This window comes from Drosophila biarmipes, chromosome 3L (assembly GCF_025231255.1).
Source record: "Drosophila biarmipes strain raj3 chromosome 3L, RU_DBia_V1.1, whole genome shotgun sequence".
Taxonomy (NCBI): Eukaryota; Metazoa; Arthropoda; class Insecta; order Diptera; family Drosophilidae; genus Drosophila; species Drosophila biarmipes.
In genome coordinates, this window is record NC_066613.1 from 9,460,821 (window position 1) to 9,487,029 (window position 26,209).

General features: G+C 45.7%; 8 protein-coding genes across 14 annotated transcripts in view; 4 read left to right on the forward strand and 4 right to left on the reverse strand.

Moving 5' to 3' along the window:
- LOC108028437 (basic-leucine zipper transcription factor A) overlaps positions 1 to 9,353 on the forward strand; it is a 56,607-nt gene extending 47,254 nt beyond the window's left edge. For 2 of the 3 annotated variants that reach the window (XM_017100267.3, XM_050885893.1), the window contains one exon: positions 8,191 to 9,353. In XM_017100267.3, coding sequence (XP_016955756.3) covers positions 8,191 to 8,568 — 378 coding nt within the window. In that variant the 3' untranslated portion in view covers positions 8,569 to 9,353. The remainder of the gene's footprint in view (positions 1 to 8,190) is intronic. The other variant, XR_007763617.1, reaches the window with a different exon arrangement.
- On the forward strand, positions 1,042 to 2,773 carry LOC108028436 (spermine oxidase). The gene has a single exon (XM_017100266.3). The coding sequence runs from the start codon at positions 1,108 to 1,110 to the stop codon at positions 2,566 to 2,568; it is 1,461 nt and encodes a 486-aa protein (XP_016955755.1). The 5' UTR covers positions 1,042 to 1,107; the 3' UTR covers positions 2,569 to 2,773.
- LOC108028438 (spermine oxidase) lies at positions 5,584 to 7,260 on the reverse strand. Its single transcript, XM_017100268.3, has one exon. The coding sequence runs from the start codon at positions 7,205 to 7,207 to the stop codon at positions 5,759 to 5,761; it is 1,449 nt and encodes a 482-aa protein (XP_016955757.1). The 5' UTR covers positions 7,208 to 7,260; the 3' UTR covers positions 5,584 to 5,758.
- On the reverse strand, positions 9,352 to 11,512 carry LOC108028435 (adenosine deaminase 2). The gene is made up of 2 exons (XM_017100265.3): positions 10,392 to 11,512; positions 9,352 to 9,987 (listed from the first exon to the last, which is right to left on the reverse strand). Exons 1-2 carry the CDS (start codon positions 11,352 to 11,354, stop codon positions 9,388 to 9,390), a joined length of 1,563 nt encoding a protein of 520 aa, XP_016955754.1. The 5' UTR covers positions 11,355 to 11,512; the 3' UTR covers positions 9,352 to 9,387.
- Positions 11,513 to 12,950: 1,438 nt separating this feature from the next.
- Positions 12,951 to 25,673, reverse strand: LOC108028594 (adenosine deaminase 2-A). 2 transcript variants are annotated; one of them, XM_017100508.3, is made up of 4 exons: positions 25,546 to 25,673; positions 14,396 to 15,346; positions 14,017 to 14,199; positions 12,951 to 13,959 (listed from the first exon to the last, which is right to left on the reverse strand). In XM_017100508.3, exons 2-4 carry the CDS (start codon positions 15,236 to 15,238, stop codon positions 13,333 to 13,335), a joined length of 1,653 nt encoding a protein of 550 aa, XP_016955997.1. In that variant the 5' UTR covers positions 15,239 to 15,346; positions 25,546 to 25,673; the 3' UTR covers positions 12,951 to 13,332. The 2 variants fall into 2 exon arrangements, with proteins under 2 accessions (XP_016955997.1, XP_016955998.1); XM_017100509.3 differs by having other exon boundaries at positions 14,396 to 15,350; positions 25,546 to 25,653.
- On the reverse strand, positions 15,878 to 18,785 carry LOC108028593 (adenosine deaminase 2). Its single transcript, XM_017100507.3, has 3 exons — positions 17,185 to 18,785; positions 16,720 to 16,902; positions 15,878 to 16,656 (listed from the first exon to the last, which is right to left on the reverse strand). Exons 1-3 carry the CDS (start codon positions 18,079 to 18,081, stop codon positions 16,048 to 16,050), a joined length of 1,689 nt encoding a protein of 562 aa, XP_016955996.1. The 5' UTR covers positions 18,082 to 18,785; the 3' UTR covers positions 15,878 to 16,047.
- On the forward strand, positions 18,789 to 20,705 carry LOC108028595 (uncharacterized). Its single transcript, XM_017100510.3, has one exon. The coding sequence runs from the start codon at positions 19,479 to 19,481 to the stop codon at positions 20,703 to 20,705; it is 1,227 nt and encodes a 408-aa protein (XP_016955999.1). The 5' UTR covers positions 18,789 to 19,478.
- Positions 21,049 to 24,244, forward strand: LOC108027971 (uncharacterized). 4 transcript variants are annotated; one of them, XM_050885783.1, is made up of 14 exons: positions 21,051 to 21,276; positions 21,346 to 21,661; positions 21,717 to 21,749; positions 21,805 to 22,020; positions 22,073 to 22,123; positions 22,186 to 22,437; positions 22,497 to 22,634; positions 22,695 to 22,754; positions 22,808 to 22,843; positions 22,908 to 23,018; positions 23,180 to 23,401; positions 23,449 to 23,521; positions 23,584 to 24,014; positions 24,070 to 24,244. In XM_050885783.1, the coding sequence occupies exons 2-14, from the start codon at positions 21,377 to 21,379 to the stop codon at positions 24,172 to 24,174; spliced, it is 2,013 nt and encodes a 670-aa protein (XP_050741740.1). In that variant the 5' UTR covers positions 21,051 to 21,276; positions 21,346 to 21,376; the 3' UTR covers positions 24,175 to 24,244. The 4 variants fall into 4 exon arrangements, with proteins under 4 accessions (XP_050741741.1, XP_050741740.1, XP_043950631.1 ...); XM_044094696.2 differs by having other exon boundaries at positions 21,391 to 21,661; XM_050885784.1 differs by having other exon boundaries at positions 21,049 to 21,658.
- Positions 25,674 to 26,209: the final 536 nt, after the last annotated feature.

Consider the following 26,209-nt stretch of genomic DNA (forward strand, 5'->3'; position numbering starts at 1 on the left):
TTTGTTGCGCTCGTTTGGGTTGCAAGTTTAAAACGCTATGCGGGTGCGCGTGCGATTGTTTGTTCGCCTAAAGTGAGGCTTTTGTTTTGCACTGCCTTTGTGAGCCCTGAATGGGCTTTTGCAAAGTAGTTGACTACATCGATTGTCGATTGTCGGGGAATGGCACTATGGCCACAGATCTCGATGCCCTAAATCGCATTTTTTATTTGCCGTTTAAGCGTTAAGAGGTAAAAGTCAGTATGATTTGTACAATGCTATTTAATAAACAACACTTTAATTATTATAATAAGTAAATAAGGTGGGGAGAGAACTCCGACGTGCTCTTCTGAGTTTAAAATGTTCTTGAAAATGGAAGAAGACATTTTTTTTGCCGGTTTTCACATTGTTTATCTCAACAACTATACTTTTATTCCATTCAGTACAGTATTCTTTACTTTTCCTCTTCTCACTATATTTTTTAAGAACGCAAGTTCTTAATTTAAGACTAAGTACTTGAATATTTCTCTTTGTGTATAAAAAGTGAAGGTATCACATTAAAGTACACTTGCCTTTCATTCGATACGCCCGAAAGAGAAAAAGAATGTGTAAGGGAAAACAACTTTATTTATAAACATTAAAACTGTTTTGCCCTAAAAAATATTCAACATGAAAGCAATCAAATATGCGAATACGCCATTCGCTATCAACTATATTTCATGGTAATTTCATAAATATAAAATCTACAAAACGTTTGCTAATTCTGTATGTGAGCGGAATTTAAGAGATAGACCTCTTCTCTTCTTGAGTAGTTTTGTGTGTGTAAGAGTTCTCCCAGGCTCTCTTAGCAAACTAATATTAATGCTGAAAATACTTTAATCTCGGTATAATTGCATTGACTTACCACCAATTCGACAGGGCAACAGTGAAGTCAGCCTTATCAGTGTGCTGGCTCTTATCGCAGAGACCCATAAACACGCAGAGAAAGGACGGGGAGAGCACAAACTAGAAGACCTTACAGAGAGACCGAGGGAAAGTGAAGAAACTCTATTTAGTCGCCAGCCGAACGTCGAACGTGAAACTCGGGGACGCTTGCCACAACAAGAAATATATATCCATTGCTGAACCGCCATGAGTTCAGCCTCTGTTCGCCTGCTCAGTAAAACCAAACAAACCGCTCGCATTGCCATCGTGGGAGCGGGGTCCGCCGGGGTAGCAGCTGCCACCCGTCTCCTGGAGCTGGGATTCCGGAACGTACTCCTGCTCGAGGCCGAAGATCGCGTAGGGGGACGCGTCCACACTATTCCCTTTGCGGACAATGTCGTAGATCTGGGCGCCCAGTGGTGCCACGGCGAGAAGGGAAATGTGGTGTACGACAGGGTCAAGGATCTAAATCTGCTGGAGGTTACGGAAAACCACTATGAAACCAACAAGCTGGTGCGGTCCAACAAAGAAGTTATACCCGAAGATGTAGCAGTCCAACTTAAGGGCATAGCCGACAACTCAATACCGGACAGGCAGACGGAGCTCGTGGACTTCGAGGGCTCCTTGGGCGACTATATCAACAAGAAGTACTGGAAGGAACTGGAAAAACTCCCGTCCATCGATGGCACCGTTGCCAAGGAGTACCTGGAGGTGTTCCACAAGTTCGAGTCCTCCGTGGAGGCGGCGGATCACCTGTTCGAGGTCTCTGGAAAGGGCCACCTGGAGTACTGGCTCTGCGAGGGCGAACTGCTGCTCAACTGGCAGGACAAGGGCTACAAGAGGTTTCTGAGATTACTCATGAAGGCCCGGGAGGACCAGCCCGAAGATCTTGGTGTCCTCAAGGGTCGTGTTCTGCTGAACAAACGAATTGCCGAGATTAATTGGCAAGGAGCGGATGAGCTTACCCTCCGCTGTTGGAACGGAGAGGTCATCACCGCGGATCATGTCATATGTACGGTTTCCCTGGGAGTTCTCAAGGAGCAGCACGAGAAGCTCTTTGTTCCCGCCCTGCCAGCTGCCAAGGTGAGAGCCATCCAGGGTCTCAAACTGGGCACGGTGGACAAGTTCTTCCTGGAGTTCGAGAGTCCCCCGCTGCCTGGTGACTGGCCTGGATTCAATTGTCTGTGGCTGGAGAAGGACCTGGAGGAGCTGCGGGCCTCCGAACTCTTTTGGCTGGAGAGTGCCTTCGGCTTCTATTCGGTGTCCAGGCAGCCACGCTTGCTGCAGGGCTGGATCATAGGACCCCATGCCCGGCACATGGAGACGCTCACGGAGGAGAAGGTGCTGGAGGGCCTGATGTGGCTCTTCCGCAAGTTCCTGCCCTTTGAGATACCCCTCCCACGGCGGCTGCTGCGCACCCAGTGGCATGCGAATCCCAACTTCCGGGGCAGCTACACCTTCCGCTCCACGTACACGGATGCGTTGCGGACCGGTGCCTGGGATCTGGAGGCGCCGCTCCAGGATGTGGGCGGCCGGCCACGCCTCCAGTTCGCCGGCGAGGCCTCGCACAAGCACTTCTACTCCACGGTGCACGGAGCCGTGGAGACGGGATGGCGCGAGGCGGAGCGACTGCACCTCTACTACCGGTCGCGAACCGCTCACCTTTGAGGCTCAGCCTGGTGAGACCGGGTGAATGTTTCCGGGAGCCGTGAAATCGAGATTGGCCACATGCAATGGGGCGTGAAAACCACAATTTTGTATAGGTGTATTATATTTGAGTGCTGTGTTGAGTCTTATTTGTTTATGATTTTCGCTATGGCAGCTATCCGAACTATATAAACTGAAAAATAAATCTGAAGATGCTTGTTTTAAATGTAGTAAATTGTTATTGAGTTTTTAGCCTTTTTTTAAATTTAAAAAATTATATTCCAAACACCTATTTATTAGTTTTCCTTGGTACCTTATCGGCCTATAAATCTATTTTAAGCATACAATCTCTAATCTGTTTTAGGTAATCATTTACTTAACTATACGTACAATTGAGATAAGATATTAGTTTTTTATCCTACTTTGTAGTTCAAACAAAACTCGAAGTCGCCCTTAACAAAAGCAAACACCTCTAAGACTTTATAGTTCACAATCATTGGTTTCTCTTTAAGTCAATTGATTGCCTTGTAAATTCGCTTAATGAATATCTGAGTATTTTGCTCTGAAACTCACTACCTAGCCTGTCGAATTGTAAAACAATTCTGATGCAAGCTGCTCGGCAAGCTTGAAAATTAATGCCTTTCCACAGTTCATTTATATTTTATGGCCAATTTAAATGTCTGAGCCCAGACACAATATCAGTTTTTCCCCCAAGATTGTTTGTGCCCTGAATGAGTCATAAAAACTTGATAGCCGAGCTCGGTTAAGTTCAGTTCTTTAAAATTCAAGCCCACCGGCTGCTAACAAAATTCAAATGCATTCGTAAAACGAAAAAAAGCAAATAAAAGCCAAACATGTTGACCAACTCATTTGCAGCGAGCAGCAAACAGCATTGTAATTGCGCCTGTTTTTCGGAACATTTGCAAACACTCGATTCAAAACAGGGGCGTGGGCGTAGGGCGGGGGTCGGTGGGCGTGGCCAGTGAGGTCCCACACATGCAAAAGTTCAGATTACGTGCGGAATACGGAAAGCTGAAATCAGTTTAGCACATACCAGTAGTGTGTGCAGCAAAAAACGCAGCCCAAAGGCCAGCCGGCCAGACGAGCCATGGATGGCCACAAAAACCACAACAGGCCGGGAATCAGGAGCAGGAGCAGGAGCAATGGCGAAAGCAGGAGCAGGATCAGAGGCACTGGCCATGTGATTTCACTGCCGAAATGCCCCGGCAATTGCCGCCCGGCAGGAGCAGCAGCAGCAGAAGCACTTTGGCTGCCCATGTTGAAAATTCAAATTTATGCCAAGCCGGGGCCAAAACATTCAAAATATCCTTGCTTCTGCTTTGGCCTTATGTGACCACCCATTCCCAGGCATTAGACAGAGAGAAAAACTGGATTTCCTTGGGAACTCTGGGTCGTTGTAGAGGATAAGGTGCAATTGAACAATCCAACGACTGAAATATATTTATTCAGTTCGATTTATATTAATTTTTATCAATTAAATATTTAAGACTTTAATAGAAAGTACATTTTTAATAATGATCTATTTACCTTTTAATATCAGCCGAAAGTTTTAAAAACATAAGATATTTCTTCTCAGCTCAGATTATACTATTTAAAGGTTTAGTGATTTTGGGTTGAATTTCCATTTATTTTAACTATGTGGTCATGTTGTTTCAGTATGATAACCCAATTAAAGTCATAAATTGGTAAGGCATCCGAGAGCCCCTATCGTCAACTTGTTTTTCTCAGTGTACGCTCTGTCTGGCTTTGTGTGCTAGCATTTGTTTGTTTGTTTGCATGTCGCCCGGTGGTCGTAGTCGTATCCTGGTCGTAGTTCATCGCCCCATCCCCAACTCGGCACCTCCCAATTACATATGCGACTTTGTCGCCCTTCGAGTCGAAAGAAGGAAAGCCCGAGTACAAGTTGGTCACATCTGTTCTAGCTTTTCCGCTGAACCTGCCCCTTTCCGTGTTCCAATCCCAGTGCCGATCCCTTGGTTAATGCGCTGCCGGAGCGTCAGTCGTTGGTTCCGTTGCCTTCAGTGTCTAGCCAGCCGGATATGTGGTTTTTTGCACCCAAACACTGAGAAAAACACTTAATTTACGGATCTTCTATTATAAATATTCAAAAGATTTTTTTAGGAAGTTTTAAAATTCTATTATTAGAATAATATTCATATTATTAAGAAAAGCCGTCAAGATTTCGGTAGTCTTATTAGTGAACCCAAATATCTAACATTAGAAGGAGAAATGATAAGTTGATGATAAGTTTTAGGTGTCTAAAAGTATGCAGTGAATAAGAGAGTCGTTTCTCTGGCCAATTTCATTGTACTTTTGTACTATACTTAACACATAAAGTTGCAGACCTCTTTTTTTTGCCCAGTGCCTGTGCTCATCCACGTGCTCGTGACTCCTCGAGTGACAATGTTAAACAAGTCTCTGTTTGACCAAAGGACACACATTTGCCTAGCTGGCAGAGCAGTCGTCCTGTTCCTGCCTCCGTTTCTGTTCTTTGCCGGACTTGTGTTATGGCCCAGGTAATGGTTGTTATGACTGGCAAAGTATTTCTCTGTGTTTGCTGATTGCAATGGCGACGCCGAGGGGAGTGGGAAGTGGATGGGAGTGGGCACCGAGATGGATAAAGTGAGTGGTTGACAGTTGGAACTGGCACTCTTGACATAGCTGGGAGTGGAACCTTCGGCTTAATTGTACAACTAACTCACTTGGCACGGGATCAAATGGGTTTAGTTGGGGTTCCTTTATGCAGAAGCACGATGGCACACCCTGGCATTGAGCAGATTAAATTCCTTAAATTATAGTTCTGTGTTCAGATGTGCTATTTACCTTGCAATTTTAATTGGGTGCTAAAGTGGTAAGTGAAAATGTAAATGTTTCGAGAGTCCTGGGAATGTTACGAACTGTTTGAGGTGTTAAATATACGATATGGGGATTGCTTCTCTCCTTCGATTACATTTTGGAGATCTAGTTTTCCCACCGACCTTATTTTCAAATTAACCAAATAATAGTTAGAAAGTATTTGGGCTCAGCGATTTATTTATCAATGGGAAAATTTATTTATCAATCCGAAAAAGTGTGTAGATCTTGGTGGTACAGAATAAATGCCAATTACTGAACCATTTGGCTGTATGTACAGATTAACAATTCGAATGGTTTAATTGATTTCGAGAAAGAATTCGCTTTTGAGGTTGCCTTAGTTCTCAGCTCGTCCTTTGTAGAACTCATTGAGGCGATCGGCCTCGCGCCATCCTGACTCAGTGGCTCCGTGGACCGTGGAGAAGTGCCTACGGCTGGAGGCTTCTCCGGCGAATTGGATCCTGGGTCTTCCCGAGACATGCAGCAGAGGTGACCCCAAGTCGGTGCGTCCTGTGCGAAGTTCATCGGCATAGGTGGGGTAGAAGCTATAGCTGCCCCGGAAGTTAGGATTGGAGTGCCACTGGGAGCGCAAGAAGTTCTTGGGATGGGGCACGTTGAACTTGAGGAACTTCCTGAAGAGCCACAGCAGACCCTCGAGGACCTTCTCCTCGCTGAGGGTTTCCATATAGCGGGCATGGGCCCCGATGATCCAGCCCTCCAGCAATAGCGGTTGGCGATCCACACGATGGAAGTTGCAGACGCTCTCCAGCCAGAAGAACTGGCCACCCCGCAGCTCCTTGAGATCCTCCTCCAGCCAGAGGAAGGCGATGCCCCTCATGTTCTCCGGCATCGGCTGCTCCTCGAACTCCATGAGGAACTTGTTCACAGTGCCCAGCTTGAGACCCTCGATGGACCTAACCTTGGCAGCCGGAAGAGCCGGCACAAAGAGCTTCTGGTGCTTCTCCTTGAGAACTCCCAGGGAGACGGTGCAGATGACATGATCCGCTGAGACTATTTGGCCGTTCCAGCAGCGAAGGGTCAAATCGCCGTCTCCCGACCAATTGATCTCAGCAACCCGCCTGTTGAGGTGCACGTGTCCCTTAAGGATTCCCTGGTCACCAGGCTGTTCCTCGCTAGCATTTAGCAGGACGCTCAAGAACTTCCAGTAGCCCTTTTGCCGCCAGCTGAGATTCTGGTCTCCTCCGCATTGTTCATAATTCAGATAGTTTCGGGGCGAAAGTTCGGAGAGGTGATCGCAGGCATCCTCAGTGCAAATGTACTTCTTCATGCAGTCCAGGGCCTCCTTGGCGACGACCTTATCGTTGGGAACCAACTGCTGGCCCACCTCTTTCCAATAGCTATCGGTGATGGCGTCTCCCACGGATCCCTCACAGCCTGGGTCAATCTCGATTTCGTCCATGAATTCCTTGATAGCCTTGGCCTGGTCCTCGGAGAGGATTTCTTTGTTGGAGCGCACAAAGTAGACAGCGAAATCACCGGTCCTATCGAGGACATCCAGGTCCTTGACCTTCTCGAAGACCACATTGCCCTCTTCCCCGTGGCACCACTGAGCTCCCAGATCGATGAAGCTACTTGCAAATGGGATCGTGTTTATGCGACCCCCGATGCGATCCTCCGCCTCGAAAATCTGGACATTCTTGAATCCCTGTTCTAGAAGTCTGATGGCAGCAGCGATTCCTGAGACGCCAGCTCCTATAATGACTATCTTGGCGGTCTCCTTGGTTTTTCCAAATGTAGATCCTACAGGCACTGCACAGGCACTCATGATTAAGGGAGGTTTTGATTTACTTGCTGGATTGCAGAAATTCAAATTGTGAGCTTATGCATTTGAATGCAGCCTTTTATAGTTATGTTTTGCTTAGGGAATCATATCAAATCAGTCCGTGCCTTTGTGCGGTTGCCATTATCTGTCTAGACATTGACCCAATTAGTTCCTTTATTCCAACAAACGCAAATTTCATATTTCTTGCTGAAATGCTTCACTGAATAGTGTATTTTAGTACAGGAAGCATTTGCCTTGTATGCACTTGGTTGAGCCTTATCTGGCCTCTTGCAAAGTTAAATGTAACACGGCTTCTCATATTAAATGTCAGTTTGTCGTTGTTTATTATTCATACACCATAAAAAGTAATTGCTATTCTATTGTTTTCTTAGAAAGCTATTGTTTGTGTCAGTTTGCAATAGCAACAAGTGGTTCCAGTGCATCTTGCGGTTCTTGTGGCACCTTATCTACCTTGCTGAAACCACTTGTCTAATTCGGCCAAAACAAACAGCCTATAAAACACAAAGATAATTATAACTGATAACTACAGAAAATAGTGTATATTTTTGAAAATAAGTACCAGGTGTATATACTCTTTATCAGCCCAATTTCGATAGCTTGTGAAACCCCTAAAGTCTATAGAAAGTGTTTTTCATCATAGTTACTCCTTCTTACTGTCAGCATACTTTATATATTTCTTTAAGTTAAAAGATCTCATAAGTTTATCTAACTCTCTCTGCAAGCTAATAGTAAATATTTCATAGTTTTCTAACACAATTGTGCAATAAATCACTATTATCACAGTTTTTTAGGTCTTATTTATTTTTCTCTATTAAACTACGATTTCATAGTCATAGCAGTTCAGCCAAATTTAAATTACCGCAGCATAATAAATATGCTGGGAACGAGACAAGAATTTAATTAAGTAAACATTTATATTAAAAACTCATATGGTTTCCCTCTTGCCACTTTTTTCTCGCCCACAGAATTGCTACACTGACAGCAGGAACAGCAGCAACAGCGACGACAATATGTCTAACACAAATAAATATGGTTATTACAATTACAAAAACAATAACCGAGTCCGGAACCACGAAATTAATGGCGAGCCAAATGAGCCGACCAACAACAACATCGGCAGCAACAAGGACAGCGGCCAGGATGTGGACGTGGATGTGGTCGAGAACAGCAACAACGTCGACCACAACGACGTGGACAACATGTCCTCGGAACAACAGCCGGATATTATACCCTATCCGCTGGGTGTGGGCGAGTCCAGTTGGAAGGCCGAAAAACTTCGACAGCAGCAGCAACATGAGCAGCAGCAGCAGCAGCACCAGCAGCACTGGCAGCAACTCACATAGCGCAGACGACTCCCACGCAAGCCATGAAATAGGACTCGATCGGCCGAGGCACAGATATATAAAGATTTAGACGATAGGGGAGAGTAGCGTTTAAGATTTGTACAGCTTAGCGATACTTAAGGCCCAAGGATGGTTAAGATTGTAAAGGAAAATGGGAGAGGCGATGCAAGTTATACTTAGGATTTGAACATATCGAGGCAGTAAGTTTAGGTATGTGAACGATAGGGTTAGAACTAAGCCAAGGGCGAGTCACAAACGCAGGCCGAATATTTCAGATATTTTTGCAAGCATCTATACACCGAAACAAGCGCGACAAAAACGAGGGATGAAGAGGAACATTTTCAGAGAATCATTTGTATGGAATGCTGCCCAATAATAACTTACGAGTACGTTGTAATACTAATTTTAAAGACGTAGACGTAAAGGCTTAAACCACTCTAGACCCAATGAGCAAACGCTAAATTCGTGTGCATTCAAGTTATAACTGTGCTATATACTCACTTGTATTCAGAATCTACACGTACGCCTAAGACTCTGCTTGAACAAAGAATTTAGCTGGATGTAAGTGGACAGGGCCGGGCTCGCGGCCCGGTCATAGTTTCGTTGTGCCCCCAACCACACATATCCCCGAAAATATCCCGAAACGAGTTCCCTGATTTAGGTCGTGCGACGAGCGAAGCTTAGCCCTCACCCATATCAATTGTATCGATGTAAGTCAACTCTTAGCTAGCGTCAGAGTTATCCGTGTGCAGGCGAAATTCAAATAAATTAAATGCGAAAATATATATGAACGTGCAATATTGATTTAAAGGGAGCTACTCAGTCACACCTATTCGCCAGCACATCCTCGATCCACTGGTCCCACATCCTCAGCCACTTCCTATATCCCGCCAGCCGTTCCTCGCCCTCCAGGGCGCTGTACCGGATGGAGTTGGCGGCCAGGCTTTTGAGGAACCTCAGGTCCGCCTTCATCGGGGCAATGCCCAGGAAGGCGAAATAGAAGTCGTGGGACAGCGGGGCGCAGCGCCAGAAGGATGGGTCGTCCGAGGATATCACAATGGGCACATTGGCGGCCAGCAGGAGGGCCGCCGGGTGGTTGCGGTAGTCCACGCCCAGCTGCAGCACCTGGTTCGACACGGGGCACACCTCGATGGCGATGTCCAGCAGCTTGGCCAGCCGCATCATCATCGGGTGCTTGGTGAGGGCGAAGCCGTGGCCGATCCGCTTGGTGCCCATCAGAATGGCGTCCACCAGGTTCTCATCGATGGGCGATCCGAACCAGTTCGTCTCGCCGGCGTGGAAGTAGAAGTTTATGTGCTCGGGCATTTTCAGCAGGGGCTCCACAAAGTCAATCAGCGGTCGACCCAGCTCCTCCTGACCCACCAGATCAAAGCCCACCATGAAGTTCGGAAACTCTTTCTGTTTGGGAAGGGGGGAATATTTTGGGTTATAAGATAAGTAAATAATATATAAAGGGGTCGCTGGTATGTATATTACTTAACAAACGTGAAAGGTAAGCTATTTATTTAAACAGTTCAAATTCTTTATCAGAAAAAAGCCAATTTTAGATTTATTTTCCAGTAATTAAATATAATTTTTAATTTTCAAAGAATGTATTAAAATAATATATACTTTAAAACTTAATAAATATTGTTTTCAAAATAAAAAATGTGTATTTAATATCTCTGTATCTCTCAAATTTTTACTTATTTCTTATTCTGAAATCCTTTTGGATTGTTTTTTAGCTGTACAGAGCTTTAAGATGCTTCGATATAGAGTTTTCAATTTGTAATTTGATGTAATTTCTTAGTACCCAAACTTACATTAAGTTCCACAGCTGTCTTCACATACTGCTCCACCACACTTGGCTCCACTCCCCTGAGCGGGGCATATATCAGCTTGGAGTCAATAAAGTCCGGATGGTCGGCCTTAAAGCGCTCCAGCTCCGAGTTATAGATGGCCACCGTGTCCCTGATGGTCAGCATATCCCCGTCGATGCAGTAGAGCGGCGGAAGCAGGGAACGAAGCTCTAGATATTGTACCCCATCCTCGGAGAACTCCTTGAGGGCGTTGTAGTAGTATTCCCCCCAGATGGGGGCATGGCAGAGCAGCCCATCCAGCAGTATAAAGATGCCCATGAAGTGTGCCCAGGCCTGATTATTCGAGACGAACTTGGAGAAGGGGTACATGCTGAACCTTCGCCTGAGGTATTGGGTCACATTGTCTTCACCCCGTCGTTCCCGGAACTCAGCCATGGGCTCCCAACTACACTTCTCCATGGGCCTCTGGTTGGGCTTCTCCTTGGAAAACCGAAAGGCAATGGCCTTGCAGCCCTCATCCGCCGTGCAGATCCACAGATTCTCGCGATAAGTCAGGCTTATGAGATACTCGGTGCTGCAGAGCGCCGTATCGTGGGCATGGAGGACCCCGCCCTTGGGCATCCTCTTGATCAGATTGAAGATCGGCGACTTGCGTATCTCGGTCAGGGTCTTGAAGATGTGCTGGCCCGGCGTGAACTTGGTTGGATCCAGTATGCCCTTGGCGATCTCTTCCTTCTTGACAGCCATGATCACCTTGTTGGCCTCCAGTTCCCGATCGTTCAGTCGTATCATCTGGCCCATGGTGGCCAAGTGCTCCGCCTTGGCGATGGCCTGGCGAAGGGTCCTGAATGCCGTGGGCGTGAGCTTCCTCAGCGACCGAATCACCGAGGCCGTGGTGTGCGCAACCTTTGACTTTTCGGTGGATGCCTGGCGAACGGGAAAGGCCACACGTCTGATGACTGTCATAGCTGCTCGGTTTCCCTGGGGTGGCCACTTCCCTAGGCCCGCGGATTCATTGAGAATTGGGTTGGGATTTCGTTAGGCGAACGTGTGATTTACACAATTTATTTACCCTACGAAATGTGTCACGCCGAATGTGTCAATAGGCCGCACATTTGTTAGCACCGCGGCACTCCCCACTGCCCACGCACAAAATGGCGCCCAACGCATTTCCGCTTTCACACACTAAAGCCGCGACCCCGTCAACTACACTCCCATGCGGCTTTTATTAGTAATTTATGGCCTCGTTGGATCGCGGACTGGGTTCGGGTTCGCTTTTTTATGCATCCGCGCGCCCTCAACACCACATTAAACGTGCACGACATCAAATTGATGAGGCTGCCACGGTCGGCGGCAGATACAGCTCGAGTGCTGTCCGACTGGCTATTTTTTGTCGTTTAATTTTGCATCATACATTTTCGAAATCTTTTTAGTAAGCCCTAAAAACAACTAGGATTTGTGGTGTGGAGCACACCATAATAGATTGTTATAATACCAATTACAAACGAGTGGAGTCGTGTATTTTTCCTTGAGTTCCTGGAATATTCTTCGCAATTTAAAGGTTCTAATTCATATGTTTCGTCAATGACTAGAGCCCTTTTCTTGCATCACCCTCACCTCTGGACTTTTCCGGCTAAACGCCATTTGTTGATTAGAAAGTGCTGACAGCACTGGATGCCTTATCCACGCTCTCCTTCGCTGGCCCATCAATTTTATGGTCGCGTACATGTTTGCAGGACCAACCCGACTGCATCCGCCGCCGGCCCATAAAACTCAGCCAGCTCATTACGGGCGTTGGCCAAATCAAAATCGAACCCTGGCCGGCAGCCGCAGCACTAAACAGTGCCACGTAAAATTGAAACATTTGCAGCATTCGGATGGCTCGATCCGCAGCTCAAAGGAGGCTGAGTGATGGGTGGTTATGGGCGGAGGGCCATAGGTGGACGGGGACGTGGTCGGGGCCTCAACGACCATATAGCGCATATTCATTAAAATTCGCATCCACTTTTCTGCGCACTCGACGCAGCCACAGGCAATGAGAGATTTATGCGGGCGAATCCTTGAGTGCACTCCCCCGACGGAGATGGCATCGTGACTGGTTGGTAAACTAGAACAAGATGCCTATCTTAAATCGCAAAATTATCACAAGGCACTACATTTACATCAAATTTAAATTTGAATTTTACTGTTCAGTTTAAGTAGGTTGGTTGACATAAAAATTAATAAATGAAATATATTCATTTTAAGAAAGGCGCCTAAAAGCATGCTGCTCTATATTTCCAGTCTTGCAATCCAAATAAAAATAATAAAAGGTGCCCTAATTTAATTGCATACTTTTTAGCACTTTTTGAGAAAGTTAGATTTAGAAAACCACTACTTAAGTCTTTAAATACTGAAACATTTTAAGCTAAAAGCTCAAATATTTTTTAGTTAAAGGAATTTGTTTTTCTGCTTTTCCGTCTCACGTTCCCACCTCCGAGTGTTTCGAAACCGCTTGGCTGGCTGACTCATTACGATTACGTTCAGGCTTCTTTGAGCTTCGAACATAAATTGCATGCCCTCTTATTTCGGCTACGACTGAAACAGGTTCTTTATTGCTTTTTCTTCGTACTCTTCGGCGCAGAAAAGGACTTCAGCCTTCAACCGTTTCAGGGGCGTGGCACAGAATCTCATGGGTTTACAGGGAAGTATTAGCCTAGATCTAACTAAGGACTAGTCCATAACAATTAGCTTACAACAACAGTTACATATTGAGGATGTGGCTATGGATATGGCTCTGACTGGATGCGGATGAGGATGCAATGCTTGGGGCCCGCTGCAGCCCGGGGTCGAGTTGGAGTGGAGTGGTTGGTGCAACGGGCGGAGGGGGTTCTTCCGACTAGCGCCAAAGGTTGGAGGTCATCAGGGAAATCGCGACCAGCAGCGCTGTCACCACCCGTGCTAGTCAATCGATCTGCTGACTGGGGCTCCCCTGGTTGGAGGCCTCCTCGTTGACGTCGGCGATGAACTGGTCCCACTTCACCTGCCACTTCTCCAGCGCCTCGAACTGGGCATCGCCCGTCAGCGAACTGTACTGGATGGAGTTCAGGGCCAGCTTCTTGAGCAGGCGCAAGTCCGAGTGCTGCGAGGCGATTCCCAGAAAGGCAATGTAGAAGTCGTGCGTCAGGGGCGTGGCCTTCCAGAAGGAGGGATCGTCCGAGGAGATGACCACCGGATAGCCGTCGGCGAAGAAGTGGGCGCACGGGTGGTTGCGGAAGTCCGTGACCAACTGCAGCACCTGGTTCGAGATCGGGTTCACCTCGATGGCCACATTCAGCCTCTTCAGCATGTCCAGCACCACCGGGTGCTTGACCAGGCCGAAGCCATGACCGATGCGCTTGGTGCCCAGCAAAATGGCATCGATCAGGTTCTCGTCCACAGAGGCACCGAACCAGTTGGTCTCTCCGGCGTGGAAGTAGAAGTCAATGTCCTCGGGTATGGTCAACAGCTCATCGATGAAGTCCCTCAGGGGACGTCCCACCTCCTCCTGACCGACCAAATCGAAACCAGCCACAAAGTCGGGGTATTTGTCCTGCGAAAGAGTTGTCTGTTAGAGTATCCTTAAAGAGTAACTTCAAAGTAGTCTCACCTTCATCTCTTTCAGTGTTTTGATATAGGCAGATACGCCCTCTGCATTGGTGTTGCGAATGGGGGCGTAGATCATGCGGGAGCCAATGAAATCGGGATGGGCCTCCTTGAACTTCTCCACGGTCTCCACATAGATACGCACAGTATCCATAGGGGTGAACTCGGTACCATCTAGGTCGTAAAGCTGCAAGATCATAATGAGCTTTATTAAAGCATACATGGTTCTAGGGATATAATTTTTGTGAGATAGACCTCAGGGATCCGCACTCTAATAAGGGTGCATTCATATAATGAATAAATCAGGTTGTCTTTAATATAGCTGATATTAATCAACACTCAACCTATTAGTTCATTGATTCCGGTATATAAGAGCCACTTACCGTGGGCACCAGGGAGCGGAACTCCAGGTACAGCACTCCGTCCTCGTAGAACTCCTGCAGAGCAGCGTAGTAGTAGTCCGCCCAGACGGGGGCGTACATCACCAGCCCGTCGAGCAGACTGAAAATGTTCATGAACGTCGACCAGGCGGCGTTGTTATCCTCGAACTTCTTGGTGGGGTACAGGGTGAGTCTCTCGGCCAGGTACTCGTCGACCTTGTCGGCGCCGTACTTGGACCGCACATCGGAGAGCAGACTCCAGTCGCAGTCCTCCAGCGCCAGTGGCTTCGACTTGGAGAACCTCAGAGCGGAGGCGCTGAGATCCCCATCCTGCTGACAGGACCAGAGGTTGTCGTAGTAGGTCAGCTTGATGATGGCCGCCGTGCTGCAGAGAGCCGTGTCGTGGGCATGGAGCACGGCGCCCTTGGGCATTTTCTTCAGCAGCTTGAAGAGATCGGTGTTTCGGATGCCATCCAGCACGTCGAATACGTGCTGAGCTGGCTTGAAGAGGTGCGGGGTGACCAGACCCTCTCCGTACTCGTTCAACTTAGCCTTCATGATGGTCTCGTTGGCCTTGGTCTCCCGTTCGGTGAGCTCCAGGTCATAGCCCAGGGTGCGGGACTCCTCGTAGCGGAAGAAGGCACTCCTCAGCGTCTTGTAGGTATCCGGCGTTGGGCGTCCGGGTCCCAGAAGGGCCTCCACGTGGGGCGTGCTGCCGTAGAGCGTCACCAGCTTTCTATCAACCAGGTTCTTCTGCCGAGTGCGTGATTCCACCGGACCCGGTCCAAAGCAAAGACAGACGCACAGGCCCAAGGCGATAAGATTACGGCGGATGACGGGCAGCATGATGGCGACGAGCGGTTGATTCCGATAGGTCCGATCCCCACTAGGTCCACTCTGCGACTGACGTTGCGGCGATTGAGGAGCTCCGATTTCGGTGTCGATGGTGGCGGCCTATCTGAAACGATTGGTGGTTCGGCATTATCTTTGATTTAACACGCGTTCGCATGGATCTCGAGGCGATAATTGCGCGTGCGGGTTGGCAACCCGCCAACAGCTAATCGCCGGCAATCGGGCAATCTGGCATCTTGATTTACGAGTAGCCGGAGATTAGATTGCCTAACCCTGACTTTCGAGTTGTTGGTCACTTATGGGGCACTCTCGATAAACCGGAAAGCGGTACCGGTAGAGTAGATAATTTTGAAACCAATGTTTATTCTGAACTCTAAAATTAAATAAACAGAACGCGCAGACTTCCCTATCTTCTCAAATTACAGCTAAAAATACCATTTTAATTGCTTTCAAAGCAAAAAAAAATATAGTGGAGTGCCGTTTTCCTTTTAAATAATAAATCATACAAACATTTCGCTTATCAGAAGTGGTTCAACCAATAAAACCAAATGACACAACATAAAGGTGAAAAGGAGTATGGTAAGACATAAATAATCCTGATGGAAATAGTATTTGAAGATAAAGGTAGAGATATTTTGAGATATTATTTAACAACACAGTCTTATTAAGCCCTAATACTTAGGACCTATTATAAAACTGTTTTTTAATATACCACCGATCGCAATTCTAGTCTGACCAAAGTTCAATAAAAACCATTCAGTTTCATTTAATTTTATAATTTTTCCCCTCTTGACGCCCACTCCTTATTCATATCCACTACCGTTGACGAAGTTCCTGACCCACCGGTTCCATCTGCACTGCCACTTGGTTACGGCCACATTCTTCTCCGTTTCGCTGAGCGAGCTGTACAGAAACGAATTTATGGCGAACTGCTTGAGCAGGCGCAGGTTGCCCCACCCACTGACCACGCCCACGAAGGCCATATAGAAGTCGTCGGTCAGGGGGGCGGAGTTCCAGAAACACGGATAGTCCGATCCAATCACAATGGGAAAACCGGCGGCAATCAAATACGCCGCCGGATGCTGCCGGAAGTCGTTGAAGTACTGCAAATAATGATTGGACAAAGGGCAGATCTCGACGGCAATTTTAAGGTTTTTCATCGCCCTCATAATCTCCGGATGGAAGGGCAGATTCATGGAGTTTCCGATCCGTTTGCTGCCCAGCAGAAGGGCATCTATGAGATTCGCATCCGTCCGCAAACTGTCCGGACATCGCGAATCGCCCGCATGGAAGTAAAAGTCAATGTCCTTGTCGATCCTCAAAAGCTGAGCTGACTGGCCCAAGGTCGGCAAATTGCACTCATCCCCAAAGGTGTTTAGATCGAAGCCAGCAAAGAAACTGGGGTAATGCAACTACCAGGGAAGGAGGTACAATTATACTTCATATGGATTATAATTAACATAGTGCCAGACTACCTTTAGCAGGCGTGCATTGGCTAAGTACTCATCCATGCGACTGTCATTGAAGTCCCTGGAAGGAGCATAGATCAGCTTGATTCCGATGAAATCTTTGTAAGTGTTCTTGAAAATATTCGACACCAAAACAATGGACTCTGCCGTTTCCAAAATAGTAGAATTATTGCCATCCAGATCGTACAGCTAGGTAAAGGGAAGGGTTTGGGGGTAATTCAAAGGGGAATCGATTGCAGAAAAAAATAGTTCTCTCTAAAATCTTCAGTCAGTTTTCTTTATAAACATTTAAAATAAGAAACTATCTTGAACCTACAAAATAAATGCCATAATAAAAGCAAATTACCAATTCCAACGAATGGTGTTTTAAAATAAAATAAAATCATATTAAATAAATAAATACTACAAAACTGTTTCACTTCAATCCCACTTTCGACTCACTACCTAAAAGCAGTTTTTATCCCCACTCACGATTGGCAGCGGGGAACGCAGCTCCACATATTGCACGCCGTCGGCGTAGAAGTCGTTCAGCATGCTGTATATGAAGTCGCTCCAGTTCGGCCGGAACGTGATCAATCCGTGGATGAGGCGCTGGTGGCGTCTCAGGTGCCCAGCCAGCTCGGAGGAGCTGCTGTATCCCTCCTTGCGGACGGTGAGACTCTCCCGCAGCCTGTCCACGAACGCGGTCCGAGGCTCGAACTCGAAGAAGTTGCTCATCAGCATCCAGTTGCACTGGTAGTCCTCCGCCGGCGGGATGTGCGGAAAGTGGCGGGAGAACCTGAAGTCCTCGAAGCCCTGATCCAAGTTCACGCAGACCCACAGGTGTTCGTGGTAGGTCAGATCGAGGAGAATCTCCGTTCTCAGCATTCCCGAGTCGTGGACGTGGAGGAGTCCGCCCTTGGGCATGCTCTTCAAAGCCGCGTAGAGACTCGTGTCGCTGATGTTGAGGTGCCTGAGGAACGGCGGTGGTTGGGAGTGGTAGTTCTGCCAGAGGTTGTGCACCTCCTCGTCCACCAGCTTGATGGCCATCAGACGCCCGTCGGCCTCCTCCTCCAGAGCACTCAAGGCCATCCCGCTGCCAAGTCTCAGGCGTCGCTCCTTGTCCACGTAAGTCTGCCTCCGGCGGGCGTAACGCTCCTCGGCGGTGCGATTGGTCAGGTTGTCCCCAAGGGGCGCCGAGCAGAACACCACCACCAGCATGATGCAGAGCATGGCCGCTATGGCGGTGTGGAAGCAGATGCCTCCATACTTGTTGGCCGCCATTTGCCGACGACTCTCCTCCTCGTTGAGGTCCATGTGGATCACCCTCATCGCTGGCGGCGGAGAGGGCCTAGTCTCTTGGACGTCCTGAAACCGCACGTTCTCCATGGTCCCGTTTGCCAAAGCCCAAAAATTTCGTAATCCAACCCGATTTTTTGTTTAATTTTAGTCCCCCAAAATGCCAAACATGCTTTTGAAAACCAAACAACGAATGGAACATTTAGTAATTATTTAACCTGACTCAGAAATATTGTTTTCAAAATCAAGCCGGCACTATTGCATTAATATGTAAACCTCCTTTGACATATTAATTTTCAATATTTTAAATATCATTAGTTTCTAAAACTTTATAAGCGGTTGAAATCGACTAATTCTGTTCTTTCTTCGATAACCACCAGTGACTCACAGTCGGGAAGAACTATTCAAGCCAATATCAACGAATCGGACGGCGACGAGGAGTACTTATAAAGGGTACAAAGATCACCTTATCAGTGACCAGTAACGACAGCTCTTTGTTTACGACTGACCCATTATCGAATTAAAAAGCCATCGTGATTTGTTTCCATCCAGGTTTCAGCTATTTGGTTTGCCTCTTCAAATTTGGTCTCTCCACCTCCCACAACTTCTGTACCATATCGCCTTGGCCTTGGCCACATGTGTGGCTCGAGTTATGGGGGGGATTTACAAAAATAGCTCAACTCGCTGCCGAGGTCTTTCCCTATATCTTAAGTTCTTCGCCTTCCGCTCATCCAGCGATAGCACACAATCTAGGAGAGAGTGTGGAAAAGTGAAGTGTCCGCACCCCGCGCCGCTCGAGAACTCTCTTTGCCAGCGGACAGTTGTCAGGGGTTGCACTTATCGACCACCCCCATGAGCGTAGTGAAAAGGGGGTGGTGTTTACTGTTGTGCAGTGGTGATAGTTTTGTTGACTACTGTACGATTTTAAATAGGTTTTAAGGTAAAATAAATGAACAAATAATAATAACAACTACACTACTTCTTGGTTTTAAGCTAGAAATTTTTGTATTATTAAATAACAGGTTACTACTTTGTAACCTGAAACTGAAACTATGTAGCTAAAATAATATATATTATATATTTGTATTTTCAATCAGAACTATTAAATTTTTTTAAATTAAATGAATTTGAAAATATAGCCTTTTCTAATATTTAAAAAAAACCTACCCAATCGATGATGAATACTTTACATTATTTCGGTTACAAATATCTTGTATTTTTCTTCTCATTAATCTTTTGTAATGTTTGATCCCGTTTGGTCGTATCTCGTCCCACTGTGCCATGAGATCTGCATAATCGGGGACACATGCGCCGCTTGCACGCACTGCCAGCTGCGATGGCTGCAACCGCCGAAGGCGACACTGATTCAGCCGCAACGGGGGTTCAGACCGTGGAATGGACGTATATAGCTCAGAAATCGGCAGACACATGCCACGCGCTTCCTGCTCAGTCGAGCGAGCTTGCTCAGCGGCAGCAGATCGAGTGGGATGCGATTCAGGACGTGCGTGACCATAGGCCACACGGAGGCAGCCAGGAGTCGCGGGCTAATGGAGCTGGACGACGACTGCCTGCTGATGATTTGCGAGCATCTGGCGCTGGCGGAGCAGCTGAGACTAATGGCGCTGCAGGAGGAGCGACTGTCCAGCTTGATACTCCGCCTGTGGACCATCAGATATGCCCAACAGTTCGATTTTCGCCGGGAGCTGCAACTAAAGCTGCTAGCGCCCGACGAGCAGGCTGAAGTATTGGACCACCTGGGCCAGCGAACGAGAGCCTTGATTAACCTGCCAGGGACCGGCGAGGGTTGCCGGAAGTGGCTCAAACGCAAGCGAAGAAGCCTTAACCAGTTGCTAAAAATCAGTTTCACCAAAAGCAACGCCTTTGTGGTGCAGAAACTGCCAGAACTGAGTCCCAATTTGGTGGACCTTAAGCTCGGTGAAGGTGAGGACTTAACACCCCCAGAATTGGATTGCCTACTGGAAAACCTTAAAGATCTCAAAGCATTTGAGCTGCGCTCGCACCGAAACTGCAGCCAGCGGAAGTACCAGTATCCCAGAAACCTGGAGGCCCTGCGCCTGCCCGCCTGCATGGTAAACACCAGCGCTGCTGAGATCTTTCAATTGCCCAGGCTCCGTGAACTGACGGCTTTTCTGTGTCAGAATTCGGGGCAGGGTCACCTGGCTGGCGACGATGATGGCAAGGCAAATGCCAGTGCCACTGGAACTGTGTCCGCCTGCCTGCAGCGCATTCGGGGTCGCAACTGTCGGATTGTGGGACTGCGTTTGCAGTGTCGACTGGATGACTGGCCGCTGCCAGTGGCCACCGAGGAGGATGTGTTCCGTTTGCAATCCTTTGCCTGGCACTCGCAGCTGACGGTGCACTACGATGTGGCGGATGGGAGCGTCAAGTGGATGCCACAGCGACCGCAGGCGGCGCGCTCCCTCCTCCGCTTCCTCGCCACCCAGGCAGCCAGTTTGCGGCAATTGGATTTCACGCGTAACGCACATGCCACGCCCACATTCCTCGCCGAGCTGGACGCCCACTTGAGGCGGGCCGGCGCATGTCCTTCCACCCAACTGACAAATACGGATGCGGATGGGAGTGCGGATGCGGCCGAGACAAACGATTTGGCGTTTGTCGAGCTGGAATTGCTGCATTTGCCTAATGAACAAACGGAAGCGGGCACCGGAGAGATGACAGCGATGAGGGATTAGGCCAAAAGGATAATGGATGGGGCATCGCATCTCATCCGATTGCTGACGATAGTGGGCGCGTAATGGCAAATTAGGCCAGAGGAAATGGCATTGGGCAGTCAGCACAGGAGAGTTCATTGATTTCGGCTAAGAAGTAATTAAGCTATGTTAAGCGTTCATATTTTAGAAGAAATCAATTAATTAGGTGTTGTTCATTGGAATCATATGTAAGACTATTGTGCAATTTAAAAATAAATTAAAGCTCATTAGTATTTAAAACAAGAGAACCTAAAGCATTTCTTATGTGTTCTATGCTTTCTTTGACGAATCATTTTAGAATTTAGAATTTGAACACTTTGATTTTATTGTCATTTAATTTACAGCACATACTTTCTTATCAAACATTTTCAAAATTACTAATCAACTTTTGTCACTTTGTATACGATGTAAATTCCAGTTAGGAAAGGTCTTTGCAAATACGATTTTGCATTAGGTCAGCATAGACCATCATAATCTTACTCGAACATAAGCATTTTTGGAGCCCACGTAGCCCTATAATAGCAAAGCTGTTCCCTAATCACTTAGATTGTATGTAAGTAAAAATTTGAAAAAATCCTCTTCTGAATAACTATAACAAAGTATGGTTGATATATCTAATAAGAGTATGTGTTCATTGCATTTTACTTTCATGAATGGATACTGTTAGAAATTCTGTTCTGCTGCCCGATGAGCTGTTTCTGGCCTTCAGTCGGTTTTTGGGATATCAAAAGGATCTGAATTCAGAGGCGACCAGCCCAAATCCTTGCCAGAACAACCTCAGAAGGACCTATCCCATTAGCGACGACGACAGCTACGATCCCTGCCCCACAGTGAGTCGGTTTTCAATGCGACGTAATAACTTTGAGCCAGAGAAAGATCCCCTCTATCGATCCACCTTGAATGGCAGCAGACAGAATGAGTCAATGACACAGAAAGTGGTAAACAAAAGTGCCTTATCCCCTTCACTTTAAAAATTATAAATTCAATTTATAGCTCCCAGCCTCTTGTAACAAAGACGACGAATATGTGAGTGTGATCCCTTGATTGCTTAGCCATTTATTTATATACCACTGAACCTTAGCAATGTTGCAACTTGCCGGATTGTCCGAACAATAGTGCCCCGGCTCAGGATCCTAACAAACCGACATTCCCTTTCGATTCTTTGATTCCTTTTCATCCTTTGGTTAACCAACCCCAACATCCCCGGCATAGTGTCTCACGATCCCACAGCGTCCCCAGACATCACGATAGCCTCCACACACCTCATAGGTTCGATCACCATAACGCCCATCATGTCGTAAGTATTATGAGGTTGAAGATTAGAATCCTTGGTAAAAAGTTAGTCACAGGATCCAGCAAAAGGCTCGCATTCGTCAAAGCCTCATCACCCTAGTACACCCGTGAGTAACTATTAAAAAGGAAATCACTATAAAATATTTCTATAAATATTTACAACGAATAGTGCGAACTGAATGCACCAGGTGGGAATAGGGACTTCACCCACAGCGATAGGTATGACAGGAATCACAGTTCCAGAAATAGCACCTTGTACGATTGGAACGACACATCCCAAATTGGCGTGAACTACGGCGAGTTTCAAAGGCGACAAAGGCTGTTGCATCAAATTCAGCAACAGCAAAATCAGCAGCAGCAATCGCGACGGCACAATCAGTCCAATATATCATGGTTGGACAGTGACGATCCCATTGTGTTTGTGAGTGACTGCATTACGAAACCCTATCATGCGATGACAATTATACATTTATATACCAGCAACCAGATCTCAATAGCACGCGAATAAACCAGGATGATTGTCATCAGCAGTCGGTGAAAAAATGCCCTCAGCAGGCACCTCGCCACCAACCAAAGGCTGCTTGTCAGATGTGCAATTCAAGCTGCAGCCCGCAAAGTGTAAGAAATTGATAACTATAGTTGTTTTATTTACATTAATCTTTCAAATTTAAAATTAAGACAATACCCCCAATGTACGAATGCGAAAAAACTCCCGAAATGCTACGCAGGCAAACAATGGTGAGTTGTGCATTACGAAAACGGATATTATCCTAATCTATCCTTGACAACAGTGCGAGTCACCACAGCTACAAGGTCGTCAAATGCAGGTTAGTTGTACTATCCATAAAAGTATTTACACTTTTTAAGGCACATATTTATATTTAAACCCAGTATGAGACGGAACTTAATAGAACCAGCTACCTGCAGCCACCTGAGTCTTTAAAAAATGCGAGATGTAGACCCCAACCAAACCAAAGTCTTGGTCAAAATCAGTGTCTAAACGTAAGTGCAAGGCAATAATTGGTCAACTAGTTTACAAATAATATTTATATGAAATACTTCAAATTATGAAATTTTTAATATACATTTATTTAATAAGAGAACAATTTTTAAATTGGTTTGCCTGTTTTATGATTTACTATCATACTTATTAATTTTACTAGGATGTATCTCTGAATCGCACGCCGCTATGCCAGGATTCCATGAATCACGATCAAAACTCTCGATCCAGAAATAATCCCAGCTGTTGTGGCCAAGGATCTACAGCCTGTGGAAAAAGTATTGAAGACAACCAAAGCCTTGGATGTTGTGGCAATAAGTCTGCGCCCAGAAATCAAACCTATTTGGACATGTCCCAGGCGATGTTGGGGAGATCGTGCTTGAATGTAAGTCTGCAATATTTATATGCTCTATTTAAAAATGGATATTTTAGCAAACTTCTTTGGATGAAACCCATCACAACTCTTCTTTGAGGGGACGGTCTATGCGAGTGCCAGTTCAAACACGTAAGACGATATTCTTTTAGACTTTATATGTAAACTTGCTAATGGTAAAGCTTTCAAAAAAGCTGAGGATCGTCTGATCGAGCGCATTCAAAACGAGTTCCTCGAGACCTTGGTAAAGGACCGCTTCTGTCCGGGCATCTTACAAGCTAGTCTCGACGAGCGTGAGGACTTCAACCAGTACGCCCGAGAGATCGCTTTTGCAGGACCCGTTCCGGCCAAACCTGTTCCGGTGGATCCCATCACCATGATAGAAGCCATTAAGCTGCGCATCGACTACGAACGCAAAGAGATCCGAAAGGAAAAAGATAGTGCTGTGGAGCGAGATAGGGACTTAAAAAACCAGTCAAGAGATGGAAGGCCGAGGCGTACCCGACCAATAACCAATGAGGATATCGAAATTCACTTCGATAATAAGAACAACTCCGAGGTCAACGAGGGCGTGGCCGCCTTTTTGAAGGCGGAGATTGAGTATCGGAATACCAATATGGGAACAGTAAGTAAGAGGGACCTCTATTACTATTTATAACTATTTATTTTCCTCTGCACAGGACTCCGCCTTTGATGCCCATATCAATGGCATTGATAGTCACCTATTTGATGAAAAAATTAAAATCAGTTCCTACACAGCATCTACAACTCCAGTTTATAGGTAACTTCACCTGGACTTGTAATCGAACACATTTATTAAACATTCATATTTTGAATAAATGTAGTAATTTCCAATTATTGTCTTTACCTTAATTTTTAATTAATTTTATATTTCATTGACTTTCATAGTATCAAGGAATTATCAAACAAAAACTATAAGTCACTAATCTGTCTACACAAAATTCCCCTGAATAATCTACAAATTTATGGGTCAAGGAAAGGAAGTTAATATCATAAAACAAGGGGCTTCCAGTTAGTTCAAACTACTCCGGGTGAGTTTAATATTCCTGACCGATAAGCACAAATTGTTAAGCAGTTAATCAGACTTATGAATGACTTGGAAATGTGCAGTCAATATACACATAATCTTTATTGATGTTTACCGACCTCTTGAGTTTTTCGTCAGACCCTACTTAAATAATCTAATTACTTCTATATAATGCCAAGTTGTAAATTACGTAATTTCTATTCAAGAAACTTTGTTATGCATTGCCTTAAGAAATAATAAATAATGTCTATTAGCAGTAAATATTTTTGGTGAATCTCAAGGGGCAGACAAGAGAAATCCGCCGTAAATCAATAAACAAATCATTTTAATTTTAAGTGAACTGGGGGAAATAATTTTGTACAGCGCCCATTTTGACAAAAAATGAATATTTTAAAAACAAGACTGATGTAAAATATAATGTGACACACTAATTAAATGATTAATACATCAGTGATTTAAATAAATACGAAATCAACCAAGCCACAAGCAACAAATAAAACCTAAAGAGCAAAGTCTGCGGGTGCTCAGAGCATAATGTTCTGGCTTCTGAAAATATGTCTGGCAAACCACTTTGGGGCGCATAAAAGTTTTTAAGAGTCGCAGCGAAAAGCCTCGAAGAGAGCTTAAGTTGGGGTAAAAAGAAAAAATAAGTTGAAAATAAGAAATCAGCTGTTGGCCCACAACCACACAAAGAGTTCCTCCTCGCTTTTTTCTTTATCGCACCGATTTCATTCAGCAGGCTGATTTTTACACCGAATAAGCAAGCACAAAAAGCGATTTAAGCAAATAAACTACATATTATATGTGGTAGCCCGCTTTCGGTATTTGCAGTTTTTAAATGGCTCAACAAGGCGAATATTCATGGATTAATTTCGCTGAGCCTGCATAAATGAATCAATTATGCGACTTTGACTCGTGTTATTTCACCCTTTCTTGCTTTCTGTTTGTATCGAATATCATTTAATGCGCTTTATCAACTTGTTTTAAGCTGCACTTAATTAGCATTACTTTATTGTTTTTATTCAGTTTTTCGGTTCAAAGCGCACTTGAAGTTCAGAAATTGCGAAATTTAATACACCATTATTAAATAAACTGTAAGGAACTTTACCACAAACAGAGGCACACTGAATGATGGAAGTACCCGGACTGCGAACACTTCTTCGCCGCGATCTGTACGCCAAACGCGCGTCCCAAACACTGATCCCAACGATCCCGAACCCGAACCGCAGAACCTCCCTGCGATGATCATTATATAGCGACGGCCGCGCCGACGTCGACGCCGGACTTCAATCAATCGCACGCTGCGCCAACAGCCCGGGTTTTCTTTCTTCACATTTTATCAGTGTGAAAAAATAAATAAAACGGCAGCCGAAGCAAAAGCCTCAGACCTTAGATACCGCTCCATAAACGTCACTTGACTCCTACATTCTCTTTTTAAAACCAAGAGACCGGCCTGATAAAGACCGAGCGAGAGTCGCGTTAAATGTTTGGTATATCCTATACGAAGAGGTTTGTATAAACGAGTCATTCTAAATTTTTGCCAAAAAAATGAAAAGAAGTTTTTAAAGATGTAAAGATTTTTTTTTTTATTTTGAACATACATAAAAGATGTTTAAAAATAATAATACAAATTTTTAAAACGTAGTAAAAATATAATTGTTTGAAAAACCAATCAACTTGAACATAGCGAAGATATTTCCGACCGTTTAAATAAAAGTTTAATGAAATTAATTAAAAGTATATTAATGCAATAAAATAATACAAATTAAAAG

Excerpts from the sequence above, each read along its gene's own strand:
- LOC108028436 (XM_017100266.3), top strand. The coding sequence starts at position 1,108 with ATGAGTTCAGCCTCTGTTCGCCTGCTCAGTAAAACCAAACAAACCGCT.
- LOC108028438 (XM_017100268.3), bottom strand. The coding sequence starts at position 7,207 with ATGAGTGCCTGTGCAGTGCCTGTAGGATCTACATTTGGAAAAACCAAG.
- LOC108028435 (XM_017100265.3), bottom strand. The coding sequence starts at position 11,354 with ATGACAGTCATCAGACGTGTGGCCTTTCCCGTTCGCCAGGCATCCACC. Across the intron at positions 9,988-10,391 it reads AGACAGCTGTGGAACTTAAT|AAAGAGTTTCCGAACTTCAT; the intron begins GTAAGTTTGGGT and ends CTTCCCAAACAG.
- LOC108028594 (XM_017100508.3), bottom strand. The coding sequence starts at position 15,238 with ATGCTGCCCGTCATCCGCCGTAATCTTATCGCCTTGGGCCTGTGCGTC. Across the intron at positions 14,200-14,395 it reads TCCGCTCCCTGGTGCCCACG|CTTTACGACCTAGATGGTAC; the intron begins GTAAGTGGCTCT and ends ATGATCTTGCAG. Across the intron at positions 13,960-14,016 it reads AAACACTGAAAGAGATGAAG|GACAAATACCCCGACTTTGT; the intron begins GTGAGACTACTT and ends ACTCTTTCGCAG.
- LOC108028593 (XM_017100507.3), bottom strand. The coding sequence starts at position 18,081 with ATGGAGAACGTGCGGTTTCAGGACGTCCAAGAGACTAGGCCCTCTCCG. Across the intron at positions 16,903-17,184 it reads TGCGTTCCCCGCTGCCAATC|CTGTACGATCTGGATGGCAA; the intron begins GTGAGTGGGGAT and ends CCCTTTACCTAG. Across the intron at positions 16,657-16,719 it reads CCAATGCACGCCTGCTAAAG|TTGCATTACCCCAGTTTCTT; the intron begins GTAGTCTGGCAC and ends CTTCCCTGGTAG.
- LOC108028595 (XM_017100510.3), top strand. The coding sequence starts at position 19,479 with ATGCGATTCAGGACGTGCGTGACCATAGGCCACACGGAGGCAGCCAGG.
- LOC108027971 (XM_044094695.2), top strand. The coding sequence starts at position 21,377 with ATGGATACTGTTAGAAATTCTGTTCTGCTGCCCGATGAGCTGTTTCTG. Across the intron at positions 22,021-22,072 it reads ACCATAACGCCCATCATGTC|GATCCAGCAAAAGGCTCGCA; the intron begins GTAAGTATTATG and ends AGTTAGTCACAG. Across the intron at positions 22,124-22,185 it reads CTCATCACCCTAGTACACCC|TGCGAACTGAATGCACCAGG; the intron begins GTGAGTAACTAT and ends TACAACGAATAG.